Source organism: Coffea arabica, chromosome 5e (genome assembly GCF_036785885.1).
Source record: "Coffea arabica cultivar ET-39 chromosome 5e, Coffea Arabica ET-39 HiFi, whole genome shotgun sequence".
NCBI classification, from domain to species: Eukaryota; Viridiplantae; Streptophyta; class Magnoliopsida; order Gentianales; family Rubiaceae; genus Coffea; species Coffea arabica.
Window position 1 is genome coordinate 48,815,171 of NC_092318.1, and position 17,743 is coordinate 48,832,913.

A 17,743-nucleotide genomic window follows, 5' to 3' on the forward strand; every position below is an offset into this window, starting at 1 on the left:
CTCTTCAGGGAAGTAATCTGACATTTTTTATGAGAAATAGAAATGTTAAAATAAAAAGAAATACTGCTTTTTGGTTTTTTTTCCCCTGTTTCTTTCGGTAGGAAGGAAAAAAGGATATTTGACTGTAGGAAGCTTGGAATTTTTCCAAGCCAGGATTATGAAGAATGGTTTTTTCTGGTTGTCATGGTGATTTTATATCAGATTAGCATGTATTAAAAACGTATTTGAGTATTGATATTTAATTTTGGAGGTATAAAATTGATTGTCAATAGGATTTGTGTGTGTGTGTGTTTTCTTTTTCTTTTTTTTTTTTTGCATGTCAAGTATTGATACTATATATGCAATTTGGAATCTTTTGGACGGCTACTTGGTTTTAGAATTTATGCTTGGATGGTTGTTAAGGATTAGACTTGTTGTTTTGGGTGAAAGAAAATGATTGAGTAGACTATATTTTTCTTTCTTAGTTTTATACAAAAGGGTAATTTACGATTTTTGTGAGAAAATCTATCTTGTTGGACCTACATTGTGACTAAACAATAAAAATAGGGTAGGTATATGTAATTTTTAAAACTTGGAGGAGCTCTCTGTAATTATTGAAAACCTCAGGGGAGGTTTGTTCCAAAAAAAATTATATAGAGTAGCATGATGCTAATGGAATTCAGTTTAGGCCAGGGCTAAACAGGAAATGAAGCCTAGGTTGCAGGTTGCAGATGTTGGAATTCTTGACGACAATGGATTAACTTCGTGCAACTATCTCCCTGCGAAAACAACCATCCCAGCAAAGCTAATTTTGTTTGCACAGGAAAAGCGGATTCATTTCAATTTGTCTTATGGAAACTGGTAAAAACTAGTTAGCCTCTGTTAATAATGTTCCACAAGGCTCCCTTAGTTATATTTTTTCTTTATGTAATTTCTAACTCCTCCATTCCCTTTTTTTTTGTTGTATTTTTATGATGTTTTCTGCATAATCTCTTTGCTCAAGTACAGCATTTGCAATTTCAGTTTGCTCGGTTGGTTGGTGGGAAACTTGGGATAAGTAATATGTAATAGCTTGTGACCTTTATAATTGGATGGGACATTAACATCTGTGCACGGAAGTAACATACTGCGAATCACAATAAAGTACTGTGCAACTAACACTCTTTGCTGCCCGAGTTTTTCTTTGATGGAATCCATTCCTCATTCGCAAACTTCTTGTGGTAGAGGAATTATCCCATTTGCATCCACTGAGTCTCATTTTCCTTCGGTTCTTCGCATTTGTTGCCAAACGACTATCTATATTCTGTACACAAATACTGTCATTTCTTCAATGTATTGTCTTGCTGAATCACAGAAGGTAGCTCCAGAAAAACAACTTCCCTAACAGTCTGCTCAAACTAAAAATTTGTCCTTGTTAGGTAAGGAACTCCACAAACCTCCTCATGTTTTCAGGTACAAAAGCTTCTTCCATGGCTCTCACGATTGCAGTCAGATCGTTCCCAAAATGGTCATTTGCAGTCACATTGCTAGAGCCAGCTGCAGTTTCTCCGAACCTTTCACTGATTGCGAACCTACAAACAGGGCATCGACCTTCGTTGTTCACCCAAGGAACAATACATTCCTCATGAAACATGTGGTTGCAAGGAGTAATCGTAACTATCTCTTTAGGCTCAAAATCTTCCAAGCAAATGGCACACCTCTTACCTTCTTCATGCTTCTCTTTTTCTAGTTCTTTGGAAATAGTAAGTGGGTTATCTCGGTAGTACAGATTTGGTTTCCTTCTCGACAATTTTGTCACGGGATTATATGCTTCTTTCTTCAGCCTGTTCAAGACTTTCTTTTGCTCTTCTTGAGATAATTTGGACCCGTCCTGGGGGCCTTGCACGCTCGGTTGCGGCTGAAAATTTGGCAAAGCAATAGCTGCAGGTGGCACACTCGGTTGCAGCTGAAAACTTGGCAAAGCAATAGCTGCAGGTGGCGATGGTATTGTGTTTCTTGTTGTGTCAATGTTGAAGTATTGAGTTTGATTCTGCAAATGTGGTGGGGCTGGAAAACTGCAAGTCATTTTATTAGTTTTCACACACTGAGATTTCAAAATTATGTACCTGATTTTTTTTTTATCCATTCACAAATTTGAGATTTCGCATCGTATCCATAAACTGGAAACGAATGATACAAACGAAGAAAATGGTTATAGGACTAATCCATTCCACCTAGTTCTTAAGTTGGACTAGTGTGAAAATTAAGGGATGCTTTCTTCCTCGTCCCCCTCGCCTCTCATCTCTCTTCAATCTAAACAACAATACTCTATGCTTCCTGAATATCCCACACAATCATCATGTCCTTGCATCATCCGTTGGTAATTAAAGAACATCAAACGGACATAATCATCAGAACTGGCATGAAGAGGCATGCATTCCATCCTTAAATCCTCTAGAAGAAATGTAGGGTTTGAAATTAAAGGAAATAAACAGATTTTTCTATCTTTTCTTCAAGCTAGCTCCACTTTACATTCTGTTATGTTTAGTTAACAAGTGTTTCTGAGCAAGCCCTTTTAATGAAATTTCTTTTTTTTTTTTTTTGGATTGCTCATATCCAGGCTGCTACTTAATATGCAGTATACACTTATGATTTCATTATTTGATACATATACTGGTGTGCTTTAGTCTATAATTCTTGGAAAAAGAATTTTGACCTTACATTCGGCTCCTACTTCTTCAGTTGGATTGGAAGATGTGATTATGTTCCAAGTTTCAGTGTTGTACAATTTCCCCTCACCCAGAGGGGGGAGGGAACCGGAATCAAAACTAAATCTTTATGATAACTATTGTTTTTCATTTCTTTTACTTTCTTGTGTGGCATCTTTTGGAATTGTCCACAAAGATTTGGCAAGAGCTCATGTGACAGTAATTTGTATATTAGAGCGAATAGGCATGGATAAGAAATGTAACTTGAAGATGGGATGATTATATGCTATCTCCCCTTTCCTTAAAATGGGAAGCCCTTTTGTACTTTTATTTGTTCTCAAGGTCCTAGGTTGGTAAGATAAACAGTTCAATCTCGCTAAAAGACCAGTGACCATACAAGGCAGTTTTACCTTGCAAAGAAACTTCGTACAGCTTAGATTTATCATGTTCCTACTTCAGCATAGATCTTCTAGTTATGTATTGCTGGAAAGAGATTATCCTGGGAAGTGAGGGTGTGTAGAAAGAAGAACAAATTTACCTGGATACGCCAAGAAATCCACTGGGATTGCTTACCCCAAAAATGAACCGTGGATCAGGATCTCCTCCTCTGGGAGCCTGTTTCATATGAAAAAAGACTGATCTGATATGTTCCTGGAAATAAATTATCCAATATGATGCACCAATGACTTTCATAGATAACATATCGATATGCCTAACCACAGCAAACGAGGAGGACAATCCATTCCTCCTACGAGGTCTAGCTGAATATCCACCATAATCCGGCCCAGTTCTCAAGTATTCTGGTGGCGTGTAATTCTGGTTACTTCCGTTCATAGGGTCTGTCACAGAAAGGAAAATGACTCTTACAACGGAGGAAATTTCCCAGTGTTTGCAACTTTCCTGCCTTAGGTACATCTTTTAAGTTCTCTTTGTAAATTTACTTTTTTTGGCAGATGTGAAATGTGATTCTTTGTCCATTTAGTTGATCCTGTAATTGGTGGCTTGGTGAGATGCATGAGATATAAAGCAAGGAATCCTGTACCTTCACGCAGCTTGATTACTTTTTCTTCCCTTGCTTTTCTTGTCTGAATGGAATCTGAATAAATAGAGCAACTGCGGCGATTACTGCAAAGCTTAAGGCCGCAAGGTGGAATTTCCTCATGGAACCTTGCCACATTTGATGCTTCACAACAGAATTAGGTCTCTCCAGGCCCAGGTAGCTGAGCCATGAATGTGACAGGAATCAAACAAACTAATGGAATATAGCACAATGATCAAGTGCCTATTTTTTTGTCTCAAAACAGGAATTGAAAGTCTCTTTGTTTTCATTCATCATCTCTTGTTTCCTTCCATAGAAAGCTTCATGGACTTTCCCTTATGAAAAAGATGTAAAATTTTCAGTTTGCACTTTCTGTTGATTGTAACTTTTCCATCCAAACTACACAAGCTATAATCACCATGACACTGACCTTTCAGAGGACAGAGATTGTTGCAAGTACAATGCATATTATCGGGTTAAAATTTGCAGAGCTAGCATCATAATGGAGAACAGCGATTGCATCCTCGCAAACAGAATTGCACAAATGTAAAGTAGACTCACGAACCAAAGCATTAGGCAACGAAAATCCCTTGAACACTTCATCGCTCAAATCAAAGGCCATAATCAGATTCTCCGTGCTATTCTCCTTCTCTATATTGAATCTGTAACCAACCCAATGCACCTTTCCGTTAACAAATGCTCAAGTCCAGAAGTGTGGAATCACCACTTGAGGCAAATTAGCAGCAATCACCCTCCAATTACCTACACGTAGTGCAAAAACTTCTGCTATAGAAGGCATAATATCCCCATGACTCTGTTGAGCATAAGCAATTCTCACGACAGGAACCCTTTTGAGGACATGAACTAAAACCTCTTCAGGGAAGTAATCTGACATTTTTGATGAGAAATAGAAATGTTAAAATAAAAAGAAACACTGCCTTTTGGTCTTTGTTTTTTCCCCGTTTCTTTTGGTAGGAAGAAAAAAAAGATGTTTTGAGTGTAGGAAAGCTTGGAACTTTTCCAAGCCAGGATTATGAAGAGTGGTTTTTTCTGGTTTTAACCTGAGTTTGAGTAATGGCTATGAACGATGGGAACTAAGGCGAAGCTGAAAGGACCAGCTTCGCTCCAGGCTCCCATCAAACAGTGAATGATGATGACAAATGTCGCAACAATAAAGTACTATTTATTGCCCCCTTTTCATCTAGTTTTCCCCAGGTACCTAACAGCACTTTGGAAGGACTCGCATCGCACGTTCAAGAATAAAATAAAGAACTTCTTTTCAGCTACCAAGCACATTGCGGAAACACTCATCTCGCAAGTTCAGGCTAACTTGCCAGAGGCCTAGTCTATTGGAGTGCTGGCTGTTTTCTCATGCACCAGAACTTTGGGTACGTATTCAAATTTATTAGGAAATATTAATTTCAGGTCCTGATATGAGCATAACCAACCAGCTAAGGCCTAAAACAGTATCAGATAACCATATGCAAGCACTGCGGTCATTTCTTTTTATTTTTAAGAAAATGACCTTCAAATCTGAGTAATGGTAAGATAAGAGCAAATGGTTTCCATCAAATCTATTCCAAGAATGTTTGTAGACGAAAGAATCATTACATAATTCTGCAATCTAACAGCAGTAAAAATGACTCTGCAGTTTATCTAATCAGCAGAAGCTGTAGAGCACACAGCATACTTGAAGAAGAGGAAAGATGATAAGATCTCAATGAACAAAAACATAAAGAAAAATAGAGCTGATTGATACATAAAATGACCTTCTCAGATGGTAATTATGAAAAATATGACGAATGCCATGAATACCGAAAAAGAAAACATTGCAACTCCATAAGAAACAGTTCTGGCAGCCTCAATTTCAGCGTTGAGAACTTAAAAAACCGAGCTTCCAACATCTGGCTGTGCGCTGGAAGAAGAGTTTAAATGAAGATTCTTTTCAATTAAGTGATGTGAGAAGCCCCACACTTGTGTTAAGTTCTGGACCAGGAAATACCCGAAAGGATCTGCTCATGATAAGCTTCTAACTCCAGTATGATTCTTGTCAGCAGAAATCACCTGCTCATGGTCGAAGACAAGAAGAAATTCCAGAATATAGATCCCAAGGACATGAAAGCAACGCGTGCTTGAAGAGGAACCAGCCTGAAATTTTGACATGTTAAAGTTGCCAGAACATTATTCTATGGCATCTCATTGTGATAGTTACAGGCTAATATAAAAAGTTAAAAGACATCTCCATTGCAGAAACTTAATTTTTTTTATAAGTATAGACTGTATAGTCCACTATCAGTCTAGCAAATTATAAACAGGCGGGAAACTTATTCATTGTCAAACAAGTACCTGATCCCACACATGCAAATATACAACATTTTCAGCCATCGATGATACTGAAACTGCTTCCCCATGAGATCATCAAAGATTTTTTTTTTTCCTCTGGTAATCAAAAAGAGTTGTTTTCTCAGCCTTTTGTCTAAGATCCAGTGTTAGTAAGTTGGTTTTAGTTTTCATTTCAATGCGCGATATTACCCTCAGATGCTAAGATATTCTAATATTCTTTAAGAGATTCATCTCTTTCATATTTGGATCAACAACAACTCATAGATTACAACACCAAGAGATAAAGTAGAGAATACATATGTAAGGGAAAAAAAAAAAAGTCAGTAGTGGTGTTGATCAAATTTGCTCGGCTGCACCAAAATATCAAAGTTCCCATAAAGACTGATCTGAAACAGCAGTTATTCGGCAAAAAATTGAATACTTTGTTGGTCTAAAAACATGGTGAGAAACTGATTTTTACCAACAAGGCGCAGGCAATGGTAGCTTCCTTACTTAAGAGATGATTACGAAAGTAAATAAGCAACAAGAAGTAGAGGTCAGCTAAAGAAGTGAAGTTAGTCCCCTTGATATGACGGTAATGCTTATAAAATTCCAGAGCAACTTTGACATTCACTTAATTTGCTGGAGTAACTAAAGAAGTGAAGTTAGTCCCCTTGATATGATGGTGATGCTTATACAATTCAAGAGCAACTTTGAGTTTCACCCTTTCTGAAGTAACTAAATCATATATGGAATGGTATTACAAGCTGTCTTCCATTTTCCTCTACAAGCATCATCCCTCAAGCTACATTACTATAGTATATAATGATAATATAACTACTAGAAAGTGAATAATTCTGTTTGTCATTAGTAAAATTTCCTGACATTAGACCAAGTCCTTAACCAAGAAACTAATCCTACCAGATCAAGAAAAACAAAGCAAATTACATACCAGAAATTCAATATGCTGACTGGAATCCAAAACCTAAATCCTGCAAAGGAATTACAGTAGTAAAGCATAAGTACATACATGTGCATATAACTTAGCATTTTGCACGCTAGAAAAAGGTTCATACCAAAAAAAAGAGCAGGAAGAGCATCTTTCTGATACTTATTTGGAAGCTCTGACAGTTTCCCTTGCCACAGATTGTTCCATGCAAAAACGACAGCAATTACAGTTGGACCAAGCACAATTTGGTTCAGTATGACCTGCAAGGAGTAACATTTTCAGGACTTGAAAATAATCCATGAAATTTGGCTCAGGGAGAACTTGATCGTAATACCTACCTTAGCCAATAAGTTCTCGAATGTTTGCTTTGGAATGGTACGATCAAGGAACTGGTACCATTCATATGTACCCGGGCCATATAATAGAAAGCCATAGGTAGTCATTCGGAGGGCACGCAGCCAACCATGTTCAGAAAATAATGCCCCCAAAACACCCTGATGCAGCATTCAGCGAAATAGCAAAATTGGAATTTTGTTTCAAAACCAAGATCATCAATATGCATTTTCAATTTAGATGGTACGATATAGATGTGAATTCTTCAAGCATCAAATGTCCATTTACCAATCTGGAATTTGATATGTTACCGCATTTTTAGAAGGAAAAATAAGCGAAGATAATAAAGAGACTACTAAAACTGATCTTTAACTTATTATGAGCTTACACAAACTATAAAGAAATCCTCAAGGAAAACCAAAAGAGCTTACAGGTCATTGGAGATGAGATTAGTAAGTTGCACATTTTCTCCAAAAAATCACTACCCTGTTACCAAATTCACATTTCTCGAATATTGATCTAATGCTTAGGAACATATGACTTTTTAAGACCAATTCTGCTTCAAATTAACATGATAAAATTTTTTTGGTGAGAAAAGTTGAGATGTTTGCTAAAACCATACATAATATCCATTAAGAACCACATTTTCTAGTATATGATAACATCAAACATCTGAACTGACTTACCTTGACCGCTCAATGAATAGGTAGTTATCCACCATTCAATTCTCAAAAGAAAAACTACACATAAATGGTACAAAATTTTCAAACTTTGCTATTGAATTTTCTAAATTTCACGTAGCCCATATTAATTTTATATAAAGTACAAGAACAATTCACTTCCAAAATGGTAAAAATTCCAGCTTTTCTTGGATTCGTCCAAAAGTAAGAACTTCATTAATATTATTAAAGCCCATTACGAAAAAAGCTTTCTTTTTCTAATCTACCAGCTTATGTCAAGAAAATGAACGCATAGTGAAATGTAAACCGTGTGTTCGAATTTAAAAAAAAAAAAAAAAAAAACTCATTTGAGTAAAAACTCGAGTAATGAGCAACCTCGGGATGCTGAGGGCTGGAAAGGCTTTCTTTATACTTCACCCAGCGTTGGCTGAGCTGAGCTATAGTGTCGCCGGTGAGGGCTAGAGAGGCGGCCATGAATGCTTGCTTCACCGGGAACTGGTAACCGGTTCTACCGGTTATATCAGCTGAATTAGATGAGGATTTTGATTCTCTGATGCTTCTTTTTCTTGGACTTCTTCTCCTATTGTTGTTGAAATCATGGAAATTCAGTTGTCCCATCCCAAATGGACCCCAATTTCCACCACCACCTAACGACCCCATTCCCCTCGAATTTACCGAGACGCTAATCTCAGCCTCAGGTATCACTTGTACTCGTAGTTCTTATTCGCCTCAGAACTTTTTTTTTCTTCTCAATATAAGAATTTATTCTTTGGCCTCCGGCAATACTAGGCAGGGGAATATTGACTATTCCTTTTCTTTTTCCTTTTTTCCTTGATCTAGTTAATGTAGTTAACTACGACTTGATAATTCATTACTTAATTGGATCTTTTCTCTATTTTCTCCTTGGCAAGAGGGATACTACCTTTTTTTTTTCAGTTCAAGAAAGGCACTACAAATACAATGGAAAAAATTATTGTGTCCGGTGTTCAAATACGCATTTATTAAGATATATTTCAGGTGTTATTTTTTTAAATATAAAATTAATTAAAAAATAAATAAATACAAGAATGAATAATAATTATTAATATATATATATATATATATATATGTGTGTGTGTGTGTGTGTGTGTGTGTGAATGATAGGTTAGTTAATTTTTAGATACGTTAACGAAGGTTAAATACACACATGTTAGGAAAATCCCAGAAAAAAATCAAGAATCAAGGGACACCATACACGTACAAGGGAAAAAAGCACTTGAAAATCAAATCAAGAATTCCCTAGTTACAATACTAATGTTTATAACAACTGGTCTAAATCAAATAACAACGGAACTGAATCATGAACACAAATTTTTAGTTTGTTTATTAGACCTCTGGGCTCCACTTGGGGCATTTTATTTCTTTTTTGTGGTTAAATTAATTTGATTAAAGTAGTTGACAAAGACTTGCATGTAATAAACTACTACTATATGGAGTGTGTGTGTGTGTGTATATATATATATATATATATCATAATCAACCAGCTCCACGGAACTTGGTAATTTAAGTACAAGATCAGGAAGATAATCAAGTACTTGAATTTGATTGAATTCAATGATCCGAGCTTCAGCTTGATAAATTAATGAAAAGGTTCAAGTCTCCAATCATCATCTGAGTCTAATCAACTACAACTGCTCTGGCAACATCAACTTCCCATAAAAGTCTTCATTCAAAGAAAACGGGAAGGGCAGTTCAAAGCAAGTGTTGCACAAGGATCAGCTACCCAGTAGACACAAAAGACAGCAAAAAAGGATCCTGCAATCAAAGAGGATAGGGTCAAAGGTCATGGCAATCTAAACTCCGATTGTGAAGTAGAGATGACAAATATCCAGACTTGCAACTTCTATTCCCAATTCACAGTGTTTAGAGGCAAGGCAAGTTTTAAGCCATAACTTAGGCTTTGTCTCCTGTATAGAGCATACCAAAATGGTTAAAAACCTGCGAAAAAAACCAATTATAAAATGCCCTGGATTCATCATGTTGCCGTATCATATAGAACAAAGGTTATTGATTTCAAGAAAACATTGACAACTCTGACACTAGTCACCAATATATTGAGATTCCTAATCTACAGCCATGACTAACATAAAAGGAGGTCATTGACATTGATATCTAGGAAGAACATCGGAGGCATCATTTTCAATGCATGATAAAGTCCGTTGATGTAATTCGACAACTAAGAGCATATACTGAGATAGACACTCAGGAGTAGTTGTTCTAGTTTTATCAAATTTACCATTCCTATATGATCCATTACAAAAAATCTTTTGGGGTTCATCAAATAATTAGTGGGGTTGTTCCCTACATCTCTAACTCTTTGGCAGCCCTGGATTGGGCAATAAAGCACAAGTGAACTTTATAAAATGGAAGCCGAAAGAGTTTGCAGGCAAGTAGAAAATGAAAAAATTGCAAAACATGAATGCCCAAGGATAGACACAGAAATCAATCTTATGAAGATGTTAAGCTATTCAGCAATTGACAGTTCACCTGCATCATTGTGCAAGCAGTAGGGCTTTCAGAAAGCCAACCAAGATGGACTGCTTCCACAGCTCAATCTTTTCAACTTCACAATCCTCTCCTCCATTGCCATCTTCAGAAGAACCAGAGTCAGCCGCATTTGGTAGACCTTCCAATTCTTCTTCTCCTTCAATCAGCAAAGCTAGACTCTCCGTATACCGACCAACAAAGAATGAATCTTTGGTGCCCAAAATTCCAATGTATTTAATTTCTTGAAGCCTTGGATCTGGATCATATGAATACAGTTCTCCGTCACTTGCTGTCAACAATATATTACCATCCTTCCTAAAACTCAATATCTTCCCCAATTCTCCTTCAAGAGCTACTGTGTACATTTTGCTCCAAGACTTTACATCGCCATATACTGTCATCAACCAAATGGAACAGCTTCCAGTCCCAACACGCTTATCATAGTTGAGAACAGCAATTGAATCCTCACAAACAGAAGTGCACATATTTATTGGACACTCAACAGCCAAAGCATCAGGCAACAACAGTTCCTCAAACACCTCATTGCTCAAATCAAACACCATAATCAAATTCTCCTTCTCTTCATTCAACCTATAAGCAACCCAATGCACCTTTCCGTTCACAAACGCCTGAGTCCAGAAGTTCTCAATCACCCAGTTTTGAGCCAAATCAACATCAATCTCCCTCCAATCACCTACACCCAGCGCAAAAACTTCAACTATGGGAGGCAACTTATACCCGCGTCTAGACTGATCATAAGCAATCCTTACAACCTTAAAATCATTGTTTTTCACGTCATATCCAAATCCAACCACAAACATATAAGTCCCCAAGTTCTCAAAAACGGCGCGGGGCACAGGAAGAATCATTTTTCGCCTGATCGAAGGGTTCCACAGCATAATAAGGTTTCTGTATCCAAAAATATCCTCAGACAAACACAGTAACCCATTGCAAAAACCCACAATCCTGAAATAAAACTGAGCTAAACGGCGAAAAGGGAAGTCTATTTTGACCTCACTTGCCACAGTGGAATCTTCATTGTCGTGGTGTACAGAGTAAAGTTCAGTTCTTTGGGGTTTGGAATAGCACCTAACAAGCATCCTATCATCTGGGATGGTGGGTTTTGAGAGAAAAGCTTCTCTGGTATGCAGAGAAATGAAATCAGGACTGGAGATCAAAGATTTCCATGATTTGGATACGCACCTGAACCTTATGAGAGACTTTGCAGGAACCCTTGTGAGGATTCGGGTCACAATTTCTTCAGGGATGAAATTGGACATTTTTTTAAAGGACCTTTTTCTGGATTTAGTAGTAAAATTATAGACTCTTGAGTGAGGCAAAGAGACTATAAAGACTGGAAAGATTAAACCTTTTTTGAGAAAAGAATTTGATGAGCGGAGGGTTTCTACTTGATTCTGGACATAATTCAGAGTTCCTCTGCTCGCACTACTGTGGAGCTGTGTAGTCCCTTTCCAGGTTGAGCTCAAGTGAGCAGGGTCGAATGGAGTTTTGATCTGATAGAGCCGGGCTTTCGAGCTTACTCGGGCTTAAAAAATAAAAAATAATTATATTATTTTTTTAAAAAAGAGTAAAATAGTAATTTTTTCTTACAAATAATAAAATATTAGAATATATATATGTGTAATTTTATTATTAAAATAAAAAATTATATATATATATAAATTGAGCAGCTCACGAACTAATAAGCTGAATTTTTCTGCGTTTGATGTTAACTAGACTCGAGTCGAATTTTGACTGAACTGACTCACAAACACTTGCGAGCAGCTTGATTCGAGCACTATTCCCTGTTATAAAGAAGTTCCAAGAAAAAAATCGATTGATTTAAGTGTGTTTGGACAGTAGATCATTTGGGATAATTTTTTGAAAAAAAATACTGCATCACTTTTTTGATATGACATATGTGGGATAAAAAAAATAGTTGAAAAATGTGTTGATAATACAATCAAATAAAATTTAACAAATAATCTTTCACCAGATATTATTTCAACCTTTACTTTTTAGTTGAACAAGAGCAAGAAGAATATTAACAATAAGACTAATCAAACATGCCATAGCAGAATTTTTTGCATATCTGTGTTTGGACAGGAGATTATTTGTCCAAATATATTTGTTTTCATCATCATTACAATTTCTAATACACTTTTTTATCTTTCTAATTATTTTTTGATTTCATATATATCACATCACAACAAGTGCTACAGTAAAAAATCTCAAATAATTTACAATCCAAACACAAGCCAATGCTCTCTCTTTCCACTTCTTACATTTCGATATGCACACAAGTCTATTCAATCTAAGGTAATCTCAACAATGATTTTAACCGTGAAAGGATTATCTTTATTGGCAGAACCTTATTCTAAGGTGAACAGAAATGCTCCTTATTATTCACTGTGATGTTTAATCTAATCCTTGGAAATTCTTGTCATGCTCCCATTTGAATTGTTATTTTTGAAATTTTCATAAAAAAAAAAGTACTATAACAATTTGATACGTGTGAAATAAAAAAGTAACTAAAGCCACGTGAATAAGGTGTCTATAGTTGACTGCCAAGCAAGATTGTAGAGTTTTACTATTAAGACCCAAATAAGTACAGCCACATACGTTTACTTTTGACCAATTTGGTTTCTTTGTTTTGTTTTACTTTTGACCAGTGATTGACTAGGAAGGCCTACATTTACTCGTCTTGTTTTGTATAATTTAATTTGATTAAAGTAGTTGAGAAGGACTTGAATGTGTATTTTCTTTCTTTTTTTTTCTTTTTTTCTTGTTAAGGCGGGATGTTTCTTGTCCAAAAAAATGATAAAATTTTAGGAAAGCAGTCGAGTCAAAATGTAATTAACTACTGATTACGTCATTAATCCACCTTGATCTTGGAAATTCTAATAGACTAGTACCCGAGCTCCATGGAACTTGTCAATTGTATACAAGCTCAGCCAGATGATTATGTACCAGAAGTCAATTGAATCCATTAATCCAAGCTTGAGCTCCACTAAGCTAATTCATGAAAAGGCTGGAGTTGTCTCTTAAGTATGCAAGCATCAAGTCTAATCAAGCTACGTTACTCAAAACTGCAGCTGCTTTGGAAAATCAACTCCCATACAAGAGTCTTCATTCAAAACAAAATGGTACCAAAAAAGAAAGAAAGAAAGGATAATCAAAGAAAGTGGATTGGGAAGGGCAGTTCAAAGAAAGTGAAAACGAAGACAAAAAGGTTTCACCCATCTCAGCAAGTGCCGCACAAACATCAGCTCCCCAGCAGACAAATCAGACAGCAAACTGCCGGAATTTACACAAAAGGATCCTGCAATGAAACAGGATGGGGTCAAGGTCATGGCAGTCCACATTGCAATTATGAAGTAGAGATAAGATATCTATCTAGACAATCAACATTTTTTCCCAATTCACAGTATTTAGAGATAAAGCCCAGTTCCAAGCCATCCCTTTAGAGTTGTCTCCTACATGGTTAAACACCTGCAGAAGCCAATACTACAATGCCTTGGATGCATCATTTTGCTGACCAGATAGAATGAGGTTCACTGAATTCACAAAACAGATGCATAAATATCATTCAGGTGAAAAATACAACAAAGTTTCCTTCAAACTTCGCTATAGTTAAAATAACGTCTCCTCTCAAACTTCAGATAAACCCTCCGTACAACTTTGACACCAGTCACCAATTCATTTGGCATTCCTAAATTACAACCAGGCATAACCAAAAGGAGCAGGTCATTTAAATTAACGTCTACGAAGAACACAGTACACATCATTTTGGATACACGATAGAGTCAGTCGACGTAGTTTTAGAAACTAACAGCAAATCCTAAAATAAAAACTCAGGAGAAGTAGTTCTAGTTTTGCTAAATTTACCATTGCTAAATGGTCTGTGAAAAAATCCTTTTCGGGTTCATCAAATGGTTAGTGAGGTCTTTCCCTAGATATCCAGCTGTTTAGCAGCCCTGGATTGGATGATAAAGAAGTTGTGAAGCATACAAAAAGGAAGTTGATCGAGTTTGCAAGCAAGCAGAAATTCCAAAAATGCAAGACATGAATGCCCAAGGATAGATACAAAAATCAGTCTAAAATCATGTAGAAGCTATTCAAATTCAAATATATCAGCAGTTGAACATTTACCTGCATCATTGTTGTTTGTTCAAGCAGAGCTTTCAGAAACTCAACCATCATGGACTGCTTCCAGAGCTCATTGGCTTCAACTCTGTCATCCTCTCCTTCATTTTCATCTCCAGAAGAATCAGATTCGGCCACATTTGGCAGACCTTCCAGTACTTGTTCACCATCAATCAGCAAAGCTAGGCTCTCTGTATACCTATCCACAAAAAATGAATCTTTGGTACCCAGAATTCCAATGTACTTAATTTCTTGAATCCTTGGGTTTGGATCATATGAATACAAGTCTCCATCTCTTGCTGTCAACAATATAGTACCATCCTTCCTAAAACTCAATATCCTCCCCAGTCCTCCTTCAAAATCTACTGTGTACATTTTGCTCCAAGACTTTACATCACCATATGTTTGCATCAACCAAATGGTACAGCATCCAGTCTCAACATGCTTATCATAATGAAGAACAGCAATTGAATCTTTGCAAACAGAAGTACACAAATTTATGGTACACTCAACAACCAAAGCATCAGGCAACAACAATTCCTCAAACACCTCGTTACTCAAATCAAATGCCATGATCAAATTCTCCGTCCTATACTCCTCCACATTCAACCTATAAGCAACCCAATGCACCTTTCCATTAACATATGCCTGAGTCCAGAAGTGCTCAATGATCCAATTTTGAGGCAAATTAACTTCAATCTCCCTCCAATTACCTGCGCTTAGTGCGAAAACTTCAACTATTGGAGGCAAGTTATACCCACTGTCTGACTGATCATAAGCAATTCTTACAACCTTAAAATCATTACTTTTCAAGTCATATCCAAATCCAAGCACAAACATAAAGGGCCCTAAGTTCTTGTAAATAGCTCGGGGCAAAGGAAGAGTGATTTTCCGCCTGATCAAAGGGTTCCACAGCATAATAACATTTGTGTATCCAAAAATGTCATCAGACAAACACAATAACCCATTGGAGAAACCCACAATCCTAAAATAAAACTGAGCTAAACGGCGAAAAGGGAAGTCTATTTTGACACCACTTGCCACAGTGAAATCTTCATTGTCGTGGTGTACAGAGTAAAGTTCAGTCCTTTGGGGTTTGGAATAGTGCCTGACAAGCACTCTATCATCTGGGACGGCGGGTTCTGAGAGAAAAGCTTGACGGGTATGCAGGGAAATGAAATCAGAGCTGGAGATTAAAGATTTCCATGATTTGGATACGCACCTGAATCTTAGGAGAGACTTTGCAGGTACCCTTGCGAGGATACGGGTTACAACTTCTTCAGGCATGTAATCGGACATTTTTTCAAGGCATGTAGTCGAGCAAAATGTTCTGAGTAGGATAGTCGTAGTAGTGTGGAGTTTTCTAGTAAGAACCTGGGCAACTTGTTTTCCTCTGCCCAACTATAAGCCTATAAACTAAAGAAGTTCCAAGAAAACCTTTTAAGTTTTGTCTTTTTGTCCCAAAGGGTCGAGGGGAGTTACAAAAGGAACTGTAGTATCATCGGATCAAATGCGTATCTGTACACTCGCGATTAAATGCAAGACAAGAGATTTGATCTCTTAACCTATACTCAAAGAAAATTTTAAGCCTCTCCCCCATGGCTCGTGGCTGAGTTGAGTTGGTTATGTTTCAAGAAAACGGAATGATTTTTTTTCCCTTTTTGTTTTAATTTTTCTTTTCAAGATTAGTAAGTGATTTAAGGAGGATGCTTTCTTGGCTAGATTTTAGTTAGGGCAGGATCGTTTAAAAAAAAAAAGAGATGATATTGGTAGTTCCAAAAAAAAAAAATTTTCCAAGCGCCCCATCCTTCATTTTTGGTTAATTAAATGACAAAAAAATTGTTTGTAAATTGTCCAGTGTGCATTTCTCGGTAACTCGTATTATTTTATCTCTTTGATTTTTTTTCAAATTTTTTATTTTATCTCTTACATCTGCCCTAAATTGCTGTAGTATTAAGAATGGAGAAAATTTTTTATAACAATGACTGAATAAATGTTGTTTGAGTATGAATTGTTTAGTAATTCTTGATTAAAGTACAAGCCTTCGTAGTTGAGAGCTGTCTGTAATTTTTGACATGTTCATTTGTTAGGTGGAACTTTGCAAATTTAACGAAATTTATAATTATTTTATATCTTTTTTTTTAAGTTTTAAGACTTTGTAATTAAAATTTTATAGGTCTACACAAAAAATAGACCATTTACTATGCTTTGGGGGTACTTTTTGCATTTAAATGTTAGAAAATCTAGTTTATGGCTCAATTCGTTGTTGTCAATAATAATGAACAAGGATGGAACTGGAGATTGCCTTAAAAAAAAAATTTTTGGAGAGCCAATATCATTGGACATATATTAAAAAAAAAAAACAAATTTACCAACCATCTCTCCTTAGTCAACTTACCGAGAAAATCATATGGTTAATAAAATCGTTGTATTGCAGTGTTTTTGCATCATTAATAAAATCGTATATAGTTAAGCAACAGTTTGTAACTCTCATTTGATAATAAGCCTAATCAAATCAAACACTTGAGTGATTAAACTTGTTCAGTTGTTTATTTATTTACCGAGTTTGAAATTGTGTTCAAATTCGATTTATTTTTTTCCATTGAGCCAGACTCAAGTGATCTTTTATTTGGTTGAGTTCGAGTAGTTTGAATTTTTACATGTAAAATTTTAAATTTTATGCTAATTAAACCAAACGAGTTGAATTTAAAATTTTACCGAACATAAAATGAAGTATCATTTATGTTTGACTTGATTCGTATTCAAATCAAATGGAACGAGCTCTTATGAGTTGAACCAGATTTGACTTTAGAGTATCTAGTTACTTGTCTTTCAGCCCTAAGAACATTGCTGCTGTTGTCAAATGTCTAGTTGAAGTGAAGTAGATAAGACAGTGAAGTACTTGTCCTGCTGACGCTTTTGAAATCAAATCTCTTCCGAATACTCTCTTTTCACTTCCAACATTTGGATATGCATCTGCACACAAATTTTTTTTTTTTTTTTGGGAGCATATGAACAGAAGTTGAATCTATCTAAAGCAATCTCTGCAATGATTTTAACCAGGCAGGGCCTAATCTTGATT

The 17,743-nt window shown here is 36.2% G+C and overlaps 4 protein-coding genes across 8 annotated transcripts; all 4 read right to left on the reverse strand.

Moving 5' to 3' along the window:
* Positions 1-1,033: 1,033 nt before the first annotated feature.
* Positions 1,034-4,515, reverse strand: LOC113687867 (uncharacterized). Of its 4 annotated transcripts, XM_072048915.1 has the most exons (4): positions 3,709-4,500; positions 3,384-3,505; positions 3,205-3,281; positions 1,034-2,033 (listed from the first exon to the last, which is right to left on the reverse strand). In XM_072048915.1, the coding sequence occupies exons 2-4, from the start codon at positions 3,498-3,500 to the stop codon at positions 1,394-1,396; spliced, it is 834 nt and encodes a 277-aa protein (XP_071905016.1). In that variant the 5' UTR covers positions 3,501-3,505; positions 3,709-4,500; the 3' UTR covers positions 1,034-1,393. The 4 variants fall into 4 exon arrangements, with proteins under 4 accessions (XP_071905016.1, XP_071905015.1, XP_027061192.1 ...); XM_072048914.1 differs by having other exon boundaries at positions 3,205-3,505; positions 3,709-4,515; XM_027205391.2 differs by lacking the exon at positions 3,709-4,500 and having other exon boundaries at positions 3,384-3,632.
* Positions 4,516-5,254: 739 nt separating this feature from the next.
* LOC113690247 (protein sym-1-like) lies at positions 5,255-9,049 on the reverse strand. The gene is made up of 5 exons (XM_072048916.1): positions 8,365-9,049; positions 7,315-7,470; positions 7,104-7,236; positions 6,980-7,019; positions 5,255-5,853 (listed from the first exon to the last, which is right to left on the reverse strand). Exons 1-5 carry the CDS (start codon positions 8,647-8,649, stop codon positions 5,766-5,768), a joined length of 702 nt encoding a protein of 233 aa, XP_071905017.1. The 5' UTR covers positions 8,650-9,049; the 3' UTR covers positions 5,255-5,765.
* Positions 9,050-9,552: 503 nt separating this feature from the next.
* LOC113689031 (F-box/kelch-repeat protein At3g23880-like) lies at positions 9,553-12,083 on the reverse strand. 2 transcript variants are annotated; one of them, XM_072048912.1, is made up of 2 exons: positions 10,516-12,078; positions 9,553-9,783 (listed from the first exon to the last, which is right to left on the reverse strand). In XM_072048912.1, the coding sequence occupies exon 1, from the start codon at positions 11,793-11,795 to the stop codon at positions 10,521-10,523; it is 1,275 nt and encodes a 424-aa protein (XP_071905013.1). In that variant the 5' UTR covers positions 11,796-12,078; the 3' UTR covers positions 9,553-9,783; positions 10,516-10,520. The 2 variants fall into 2 exon arrangements, with proteins under 2 accessions (XP_071905013.1, XP_071905014.1); XM_072048913.1 differs by lacking the exon at positions 9,553-9,783 and adding an exon at positions 9,801-9,966 and having other exon boundaries at positions 10,516-12,083.
* Positions 12,084-13,594: 1,511 nt separating this feature from the next.
* On the reverse strand, positions 13,595-16,152 carry LOC113743590 (F-box/kelch-repeat protein At3g06240-like). The gene is made up of 2 exons (XM_027271639.2): positions 14,668-16,152; positions 13,595-13,837 (listed from the first exon to the last, which is right to left on the reverse strand). The coding sequence occupies exons 1-2, from the start codon at positions 15,958-15,960 to the stop codon at positions 13,823-13,825; spliced, it is 1,308 nt and encodes a 435-aa protein (XP_027127440.1). The 5' UTR covers positions 15,961-16,152; the 3' UTR covers positions 13,595-13,822.
* Positions 16,153-17,743: the final 1,591 nt, after the last annotated feature.